This window comes from Calidris pugnax, unplaced genomic scaffold (assembly GCF_001431845.1).
Source record: "Calidris pugnax isolate Ruff unplaced genomic scaffold, ASM143184v1 scaffold836, whole genome shotgun sequence".
In the NCBI taxonomy this organism is placed as follows: Eukaryota; Metazoa; Chordata; class Aves; order Charadriiformes; family Scolopacidae; genus Calidris; species Calidris pugnax.
The window spans coordinates 1-10114 of record NW_015091505.1 but is presented as its reverse complement, the minus strand read 5'-3'; the positions used below and the strand labels follow the sequence as shown (position 1 = coordinate 10114).

Here is a 10114-nt window from a genome sequence, read left to right as displayed (position 1 = left end):
GTACTGGATGATCTTTTAGGTCCCTTCCAACTCTTAACCAACTTATGATTGATTCTATGACTAGAAGAACCTTTCAGTAACTTTTCTGCCTGAGCTGGGGCACATTCTGTCACGCTCTGGAGAGTACTGGAATAAGTCGCTTCTTGTGATTCACCTTTCTCAGTTTTCAGCTTACAGGTCTCCATATTCCTGCTCCAGTGTTAGTAAAGACCTAAAGGACCAGATGTCTGGGGTCTGAGCAAGGGTATCTCTAGCTCAGTATCCTGAATCCAATGGGAATTAACAAATGAGGGTCAGGGAAACAAATCAGAAAAGGGCAAATATGCGTGTGAGTCTCCAAATCTCCTCTGCGGAAAGGTTCTCCAAGCTGAGTGTCTCTCTGCATTTGCCCTCCAGGTGAGAAAGAGCCCTTCACTTGGAATCCTCCCCACGATGCTGTTGCTGCTGCTTCTGCAGGTCTTGGCGAGCTGCCTCTGGCTGGGACGCAGTGAGGTGGTGACATCCTTTCAAAGTTGTCCTCAGTTTTTCTTCCAAGGAACACCCCCAAACGATGCCCTGAAGCCAAACAACCCAGCCTGGATCTGCCAGCGCTACAACAACCAGTATCACTTTGCCACCCTGTACAACAGAGACCTGCGTATTCCCGCATATTCCGCTTACCTCTACCAGCCTGAAGATGTAACAAAACCTGGCAACATCTGGATGGTTGAGCCCCAGGTGAGTGTCCTCTCTTATAGCACATCACCCTCCAGTCATTAAAAGGTGAACTGCAGCCTTTAACCAAACACTTCCTTTTCCTCTCACCTCCACACACGTGCAAATAGACCTACTGAATGGGATTTCTCATCTAACTTCCAACAACTTCAGCATAGTTTTCCTCTGATGTGTTTGAGACATCAACAGGAGGATAGAAGGAGTCATACCCTAAAAGTGCCCATTTTTCCGCATTTATCTTAAAGGAACCTTATATTACGTTACATTAATTTACATTATATTGAGTCAAATGACCCCCCTCCGTGTCCCATGCTGTAGTGTGGGAACAAACGATGAGGAAAAGACAACTTACAGCAGATAAATTTGAAGGAATAACAGTGATGAGCTCAGATCTCCTCTTCTACCTCCAGTTGCCCCTTACCTCAGGCTCAGTTGAGAAGCATCAAGCATACACAGAGACCTCTGCACACTATAGAACCCTCCCAAACATCCATCTGACACATTTCAGACCTTCAGTACAAAATAGCAAGCAAATTACGGAACAGAAGAGGAGGAAATTCAGGTCATTGCTAAAGACACAGTAACAGTGGGGAATTTAAATGGAGATGAGCAACAGAAGGAAGCCATAGGCCCTCTTCCAGAGGAAGGCTAAATATGTTTCCCTAAATATGAAGGGAAAGGTGTTATAATTAGGAAAGACAAAAGAAAAAGGTATTTGCACTTGTAACTCATAGGAACTCAAGCAACACGTTTGGTATGCACCACTGCAGCCTCCGCATTTAGATGGCATGGACCACAGACAAGGCCATCTGAGGAATCTGTGGTTTTGTTAATTTCCTTCAGAGGTCTTTGTGTGGTATTTAGGTTCCCCAGGTCCCTTTGGGCAATATGAGCTCCATTAAGAGGCTGCTAACTTTAACTTCTTTTCAGTGATGCTGCAGAAGGAACACAGCTGTGCTCCCTGGCACAGATCAGCTCTGAGACTAGTTATTAGCACTGCAGAAGCAGATCCCACTTTCAATGAGCTATTTTTGCTCACTGAGTGAGAAGCTTCACACTCACAATGCACTATAGCCCTCCCAGGGAAGCCTCACCTTGAGGATTGGTTTCCCAACACATCTCCTGTGAGATTAGAGGAAGGCAAACACTGGAGTCTTAGGAGTGTGATACACCTGCAGCAACCATATATACTTCTTCCTGAGTGAGGGCCAAAGCAGGAGAAGAGCTGAAGGGTCTGAGTTCTCCTCATCTCCCCCTGGTAGGGCCGCATGGCTCTTCTGCTCATCCTCATCCCATTCCGCCCACCTTTAAGGATGCACTAAGACACCCAAACTTCAAAAAGGATATCTGTGTGCCTGTTTTCCCTAAGCTTGTAAAACACCAGGATGTTGACAGATTGAATGAAAAAGGCAAAAAAACCTGTCATGGAGACTGAGAGAGCTCTTGTGGAAATGGGGCTGAAGAGAGCAAAGGCCAGGGCTGAGGAGAGCGTGATTTGATGCAGGTGATGGAGGTTGGATGTGCTTACTGGGGCTGGGAGGAACTGGGGAGAGGCCTGGGCAGATGTGGGATGTGGAGAAGGGAGGAAAGGGAACCAGCTGTGGCAGGAGAGGTGTCTCACCAAAGTCACCTTTCAACCCTGAGTGTGGAAAATGCTCCTTGTCTCATGTGTCCACCCACACTCCCACTGTGGGCTGCAGGCTGGGTTTCAAATGGCACAAGTCAAATCAAGAGCAGGCAGATTCTGAGCTTTATTATGTTGTTTGTTTTTTAATCTCTTGTGTTCACTGGGGAGGAGCATCTTTATGATTTCTCTCTGCTTCATGCAATTTTGTACAGTGAGTTGACAAAAAGTGCATTGTCGACATCAGAGACTTCTGCTGCAGGGAGACCTGTTCCCTTACTCCCATCCCCAATACTAACACCTTTTTTATTTCTTTACCTCTCAAGTTGATTGGTCCAGATTATCCCAAGGATATGGAAAAAGAGTCTACACTCATGAGTCACTCAAATGTTACCTTAGAACAAATCAAGAACAGCCAGGCTAGCCACCAGGACTACAAGAACCTGACAGGTTTGGACCGCGGCCATTTGAGCCCCAGCTACCATCAACCCACCTTCGATGGGAAGAAAGCTACCTTCACCCTCACCAACATAGTCCCGCAGAATGCAAAACTCAACGGCGGTGCCTGGTTACAGTACGAGGTGCAAATGATGATCAATAAGACCGAGGACTGTACCACCACCTACGTTGTTGTGGGTGCTGTGCCTGGGAACAGCTATATCTCTAGTGACAGGGTTAATGTACCCAGCTACATCTGGTCTGGTGCTTGCTGTGAGATGGGCAAAAACCAGATGAAGGCTTGGGCGGTCATTGCGGAGAATGACAAGAATGCAGTCCAGCCCCTCACACTGGGGCAGCTGGAGGACAGGTTAACTGGGCTCTATAAAAAGGGCCAGGTGTCTCTGTTTCACAGCGACTGTCCCCGCCAATAAGCCCCACTTCACATGCCGGGTGTAAAAGGCTTGTGACCCTTCACCACTAGCAGCATCACCACATCTCCCATGCAGCGTCCGTACTGCTTCCTCCTCTAGTTGTTTTCCAGCTCTGTCCCTCAAAGCACATTCTCCTCTGATTAAAGGGAGAAAGAGGTCAGCAGAGCCTCCAGCTGCTTTGCTTTGCTGCCCACCCTTGGAGGGAGTCCTTCCCTCTGAGGGGCAGGTTGGAAAACAGCCCATGGGAAAGGAAATCAGAGCTTGTCACAGACTAGAACAGCTTTCCTTGTTTTTCCCTTTTCTCCATGCCCATCTATAGATTGTAGTTCCTTCCTCTCCTCCTTAGATCTCACTGATAATGTGCTGGCGACTTGTCCCTCACCTCCCCAAGAAGGGGGTGGCTTTAGGGTGGCTCAGGTTGCCCAGAGACATTGTGGAGTCTCCATCGCTGGAGACAGTCAAACACTTGACTGGACACAGTCCTGGACAACCTGCTCTAGATGACCCTCTTTGAGCAGGGGTCTGCACCAGACGACCTTGAGAGGTCATAGAATCATAGTATCATAGAATCATTTGGGGTGTGAAGGGGCCTCTAGAGATCATCTAGTCCAACCCCCCTGCTGGAGCAGGTCTACCTACAGCACGTTGCACAGGAACTTGTCCAGGTGGATTTTGAATGTCTCCAGAGAGGGACACTCCACTGCCTCTCTGGACAGCCTGTGCCAGTGCTCTACCACTCTCATGGGAAAGAAGTTCCTCCTAAACTGAGAACGAGGTCCCTCCCAACTGCTGAGATCCCTCCCAACCTCAGCAATTTGGTGACTCTGTGATTTATCCAGGGACCATGAAAGCAAAGAGCCCAAGGATTGCTGAGAGCCTGGTAGCACTATCCTACAAATACTTTCTGACCAACACAGCCAGTGACCACAGCAAAGGATAAAGGGACATAGGAAGGTGGGAAGGGGAAGACAACCAAGCACAGGAGGAATATCCCAGCTCTCCTGAACTCTGTAGATAGGTGAAGCAAAAAGAAAGGAAATATCATACATATCAGGCACCTACATGCAGGGGTCTCCATGTGTGCTGGATGTCTGAGCTCTGACTGCAGCCACCAGAGATCCAGGCACGGCCCAACTTCATGAGCAGTGGTGTCCTGGGCCTCTTGAGGTGCCCTGATGGTTGCAAGACATCCAGTGGAGCTGGCTGCTCTGCTGCAAGATCCTCTGGAACACCCACACCCATATGGGTCAGTAGCCAGGGGCACTGAAATAGCACTGATGGTGCTGCTCATTGAGGTAGGAGAACTTTTTTCCTTTTAGGAGGACAATGTAGGAACCATCAGTGTTATTCTGAGTCCTCTGGATAGCTGGCACAAGCAAGGGTTGTTGCAGCTGGAGACCACAGGAGCAGAAGTCCTTTGTCCAGACTTTCTCTGATTCCTCCAAAGTCTGTGGCTTCTCAGGGCTGGCCTGAGCAGTAAAGAATGAAGCAAAGGCGGCATTCAGCAGCTCCACCTTCTCTGTGGTGACCTCTGTCACCATGGCACCTGTCTCAATCAACAGTGAGCTCACATTTTCTCTAGTTTTCCCTTTGCCTCCAATGAAAAAACCCTTCTTGTTGACTTTGACTCTGACATCCCTTGCCGATTATAATACCAAGGAGGCCTTGGTTTTCCTCATTTCAGCCCTGCATACTTTAATGGCACTCTTGTCATCTTCCCAAGTGGTCAGTCCCTTCTTCCACTCCCTGTAGACTTCAGTCTTCCGCTCGAGTCTTTTCAGAAGCTCCTTGCTCAACCACGCAGGTCTCCTGCTCCCCTTGCCTGATTTCTTGCTCTTAGGGATACACCGATCCTGAGCTTGGAGAAAACAGCGTTTGAATACCAACCAGCCCTCTTGAGACCCCCTACCTTCCAGAGCCCTATCCCATGGGATTTCTCCTAGCAGTTTCTTGAAGTGGTCAAAGTTAGCCCTCCTGAAATCCAAGGTTGCAGTCCTACTTGTTCTTTTCCGCATACTGCCCATGATCCTGACCTCTGTCTTTCCATGGTCACTGCAACCAAGGTTGCCCCCAACCTGGATGTCCTCCACCAGTCCTCCTTTGTTTGTCAGCACTAGGTCCAGTAGTGCTTCTCTCCTTCTTGGCTCCTCCACCAGCTGAGTTAAGAGATTACCATCAATGCACTGGAGGAACCTCCTGGACTGTAGGTGCCCAGCTGTGAAGCCTTTCCAGCAGGTATCAGGGTGATTGAAGTCCCCCACAAGCAACAAGGCCTGTGATTGGGAGGCTACTTTGAGCTGATTGTAAAAGGCCTCATCAACTTCCCCATCCTGATCAGGTGGCCTGTAATAAACATGCACAATAGTGTCCCTCATAGTGGCCTGCCTCCTAATCCTCACCCACAAATTCATTCTCAACTCTCTTTTCCTCTGACCCCAGGGAGGGCTTTCGGGACACCTCCTCACTCTCTATCCATTCCTTACCAGAGAGGGCAACACCTCCGCCCCTCCTTCCTCACCTATCCCTTCTGAAAAGCTTGTAGCCCTATGTAGCCACACTCCAGTCAGAGGATTCATCCCACCAGCTTTCAGTGATGGTCACTATATCACATCTTCCTAAGAGCATGGTAGCTCCAGCTCCTCCTGCTTGTTACCCAAGCTGCATGCATCCATGTAGAGGCACTTCAGCTGGGCTCTTGGCTGTGCTGCCTTCTTAAGGGAACACCCCGTGAGGTGTCTTGCAGGTGTTTCTCTGTTTACTTCAACGACCTCAGGAATTGCTGGTTCTTCTCCATGAGACTTTGACTGCAGTGCAATGTCACCAGCGTGGCTCCGGGAGCCGGGCTGAAGGCCCTTACTAGCACCCTGGCCCTCCTCAGAGGGCAGCAATGATCTTGGTATCCCAGAGCCACCGGCAGCACATGAGGAAGAGAGAGACTCAGCTCTTGCTGACTTGGGTAAGCTGGGTTCAAAGATAAAGAGCTTCTCTGCTGTGGGGTAAGGGTCCAAAACGGCCAGCTTATTGCACTCATGCCCGTCCCCAGCCAAAACCAACGTGCTGTGGTCTCCGTAACTGCTGTGTTAAAGCCTTGCACCACTTCCCACATGCGATAAATGACCACTATCGAGCACACAAACCCCTTCCCTGGGTTGGAGCTTGCACCATTCCTACATGCAATAGCTTGATGCTACCCTAAACCATTTCCCTGCATTGGGGTGTCTGACACTGAGCAGAGCAGCTTTGGTTCTCCTTTAAAAAAAAATTGAAAAAACACTGAAAAATATCCCAGATCTGTTTTCCCTTTTGCAAAACAAGGCAAAGAAATGGTGGCTCCTGGCCCCTTCCCCAGTGAGACGTCTCGGTGTCACACAGAGCTGGTTTCTTTCTCCCCTCTGATGTCTTTGGAGTGCCCTGGCTGGGATGGAGTGAAACGCACTTATTAAAAACAGTGGAATGACTGAAAAGGTGTCATTCAATTTGAATGAATTAAAAACAGTACTGAATGAGTTCATTGCATCAGTCTTCAGTGCTAAAGCTGTCCCTCAGAGATGCCAGAGCCTGCTGGTAGGGGAGAGAGCCTGAAGTAAGGGAGACTCTCCCTCTATAGCAGAGGATCAGGTTAGAGATCATTTCAGCAAACTTGACCCCCACAAATCCATGGCCCCTGGTGGGATGCACCTGTGAGTGCTGACGGAACTGGCAGATATTATTGTGAAGCTCCTCCATCTTCCTGAAAAGTCATGGAGAACAGGGGAGGTGCCCAAGGACAGGAGGAAAGCTAGTATCATGCCAGTCTTCAACAAGGTCAAGAAGGAGGACCCAGGAAACTACAGGCCAGTCAGCCTCAGCTCCATCCCTGGAAAGGTGGTGGAACAGCTCACCCTGGATGTCATCTCTAAGCATGTAGCAGAAAGAGGTCATCAGGAGTGGTCATCATGGATTCATCAAGGAAATCATCAAGGGGATATCCCACTTGAACAATCTGTAGCCTTCTATGATAGGACAACAGGTTGGCTGGATGAGGGGAGAGCAGGGGATGTTGTCTACCTTGACTTTAACAATGCTTGGGAACAATTGCACAAGGAGATACCTTGCAAAAGGCCGCTGGAAATCCACTGGTCCTGGCTCCACCCCTGCACAAACTTCCCCTAAACCCCATCTGAGAAATCTAACAAAGCAGAATTACACAATTCTGCCTTCCAGGAGATCGTATATAAACCCTCCAAGGTCACAGCCAGTTTCAGGCTGTAGCAGAGGTGTTTGAAACTCCTCTACCACTTTGGGGCTGCCAGCGGAGTCCTGTGCATAGAAATACTGTTTCTCTGCTGCTCTTTCAGACGGTAGGTTGGTTTCTATATATCTGATACTAAGTTAGTTAGCTATATTTTAAGCTCGTGCAGAGGGTGGTGCAAAAGAAATTCTTTCCTGTGAGGGTGGTGGGACACTGGCCCAGGTTGCCCAGAGAAGCTGTGGATGCCCCATGCTTGGAGGGGTTCAAGGACCAGGCTGGATGGGGCTTTGAGCAACCTGGTCTAGTGGGTGGTGTCCCAGCATGGGGCAGGGGAGTTGGTAATGGATGATCTTTTAGGTCCCTTCCAACTCTTAACCATTCTATGATTCTATGACTAGAAGAACCTTTCAGTAATTTTTCTGCCTGAGCTGGGGCACATTCTGTCACGCTCTGGAGAGTACTGGAATAAGTCGCTTCTTGTGATTCACCTTTCTCAGTTTTCAGCTTACAGGTCTCCATATTCCTGCTCCAGTGTTAGTAAAGACCTAAAGGACCAGATGTCTGGGGTCTGAGCAAGGGTATCTCTAGCTCAATATCCTGAATCCAATGGGAATTAACAAATGAGGGTCAGGGAAACAAATCAGAAAAGGGCAAATATGCGTGTGAGTCTCCAAATCTCCTCTGCGGAAAGGTTCTCCAAGCTGAGTGTCTCTCTGCATTTGCCCTCCAGGTGAGAAAGAGTCCTTCACTTGGAATCCTCCCCATGATGCTGTTGCTGCTGCTTCTGCAGGTCTTGGCGAGCTGCCTCTGGCTGGGACGCAGTGAGGTGGTGACATCCTTTCAAAGTTGTCCTCAGTTTTTCTTCCAAGGAACACCCCCAAACAACGCCCTGAGGCCGAACAACCCAGCCTGGATCTGCCAGCGTTACAACAACAGGTATCACTTTGCCACCCTGTACAACAGAGACCTGCGTATTCCCGTATACTCTGCTTACCTCTACCAGCCTGGATCTGGCACGAGACCTAACATCTGGATGGTTGAGCCCCAGGTGAGTGTCCTCTCTTATCACATCACCCTCCAGTCATTAAAAGGTGAACTTCAGCCTTTAACCAAACACTCCTTTTTCCTCCCACCCCCACACACGTACAAATGGATTCCCTGGATGGGATTCATTCATGGGAGCTCTTGTGGAAATGGGGCTGAAGAGAGCAAAGGCCAGGGCTGAGGAGAGCGTGATTTGATGCAGGTGATGGAGGTTGGATGTGCTTACTGGGGCTGGGAGGAACTGGGGAGAGGCCTGGGCAGATGTGGGATATGGAGAAGGGAGGAAAGGGAACCAGCTGTGGCAGGAGAGGTGTCTCACCAAAGTCACCTTTCAACCCTGAGTGTGGAAAATGCTCCTTGTCTCATGCGTCCACCCACACTCCCGCTGCGGGCTGCAAGCTGGGTTTCAAAGGTCACAAGTCAAATCAAGAGCAGGCAGATTCTGAGGGTTTTTGTTTGTTTGTTTGTTTTAATCTCTTGTGTTCACTGGGGAGGAGCAGCTTTATGATTTCTCTCTACTACCTGTATTTTTGTACAGTGAGATGACCAAAAGCGTGTTCTCGTCACTCAGAGACTTCTGCTGCAGAGAAACCCATTCCCTTATTCCCATCCCCAATACTAACACCTTTTCTCTTCTTTACCTCTCAAGTTGATTAGTTCACAGTATTCCAATGATATGCAAACAGTGGAGGACCTCAGGAATCAGACAAAGGTCACCCTTGCAACAATCATGAACAGCCAGGCTATCTCCCAAGACTACAGGAATCTGAAGGATTTGAACCGCGGACATTTGAACCCGCGCTGCCATCAATATGACAACGACAGCATGATGGCTACCTTCACCCTCACCAACATAGTCCCACAGAATAAGACACTCAACGGCGGTGCCTGGAATGACTATGAGGTGAAAATGATGATCAATGAGACCACGGGCTGCACCACCACCTACGTTGTCGTGGGCGCCGTGCCTGGAAACAACTATATCGCTAGACAGAGGGTTAATGTACCCAGCTACATCTGGGCCGGTGCCTGCTGCAAGAAGGGCAACAACCAGATGAAGACTTGGGCTGTCATTGCGGAGAATGACAAGAATGCTGTCCAGCCCCTCACGCTGGGGGACCTGGAGAACAGGTTAACTGGGTACTATGGCACTTCACCCTCACCAACATAGTCCCACAGAATAAGACACTCAACGGCGGTGCCTGGAATGACTATGAGGTGAAAATGATGATCAATGAGACCACGGGCTGCACCACCACCTACGTTGTCGTGGGCGCCGTGCCTGGAAACAACTATATCGCTAGACAGAGGGTTAATGTACCCAGCTACATCTGGGCCGGTGCCTGCTGCAAGAAGGGCAACAACCAGATGAAGACTTGGGCTGTCATTGCGGAGAATGACAAGAATGCTGTCCAGCCCCTCACGCTGGGGGACCTGGAGAACAGGTTAACTGGGTACTATGGCAAGGGCAAGGTGTCTCTGTTTCACAGCGACTGTCCCCGCTAATAAGCCCCACTTCACATGCTGGGTGTAAAAGGCTTGTGACCCTTCACCACTAGCAGCATCACCACATCTCCCATGAAGCGTCCGTCCTGCTTCTTCCTCTAGTTGTTTTCAAACTTTGTCCTT

The 10114-nt window shown here is 49.4% G+C and overlaps 2 protein-coding genes across 2 annotated transcripts in view; both read left to right on the top strand.

Annotated features, from left to right (window-relative positions):
- Positions 1 to 3210, top strand: part of LOC106899800 (endonuclease domain-containing 1 protein-like) — a 4362-nt gene extending 1152 nt beyond the window's left edge. The window contains exons 2-3 of the mRNA XM_014961721.1: positions 397 to 717; positions 2665 to 3210. Coding sequence (XP_014817207.1) covers positions 433 to 717; positions 2665 to 3210 — 831 coding nt within the window. The 5' untranslated portion in view covers positions 397 to 432. The remainder of the gene's footprint in view (positions 1 to 396; positions 718 to 2664) is intronic.
- Positions 3211 to 8207: 4997 nt separating this feature from the next.
- LOC106899802 (endonuclease domain-containing 1 protein-like) lies at positions 8208 to 9991 on the top strand. The gene is made up of 3 exons (XM_014961722.1): positions 8208 to 8489; positions 9135 to 9389; positions 9704 to 9991. The coding sequence occupies exons 1-3, from the start codon at positions 8208 to 8210 to the stop codon at positions 9989 to 9991; spliced, it is 825 nt and encodes a 274-aa protein (XP_014817208.1).
- Positions 9992 to 10114: the final 123 nt, after the last annotated feature.

Excerpts from the sequence above, each read along its gene's own strand:
- LOC106899802 (XM_014961722.1), top strand. The coding sequence starts at position 8,208 with ATGCTGTTGCTGCTGCTTCTGCAGGTCTTGGCGAGCTGCCTCTGGCTG. Across the intron at positions 8,490-9,134 it reads TCTGGATGGTTGAGCCCCAG|TTGATTAGTTCACAGTATTC; the intron begins GTGAGTGTCCTC and ends TTACCTCTCAAG. Across the intron at positions 9,390-9,703 it reads GTGCCTGGAATGACTATGAG|GTGAAAATGATGATCAATGA; the intron begins GTGAAAATGATG and ends AATGACTATGAG.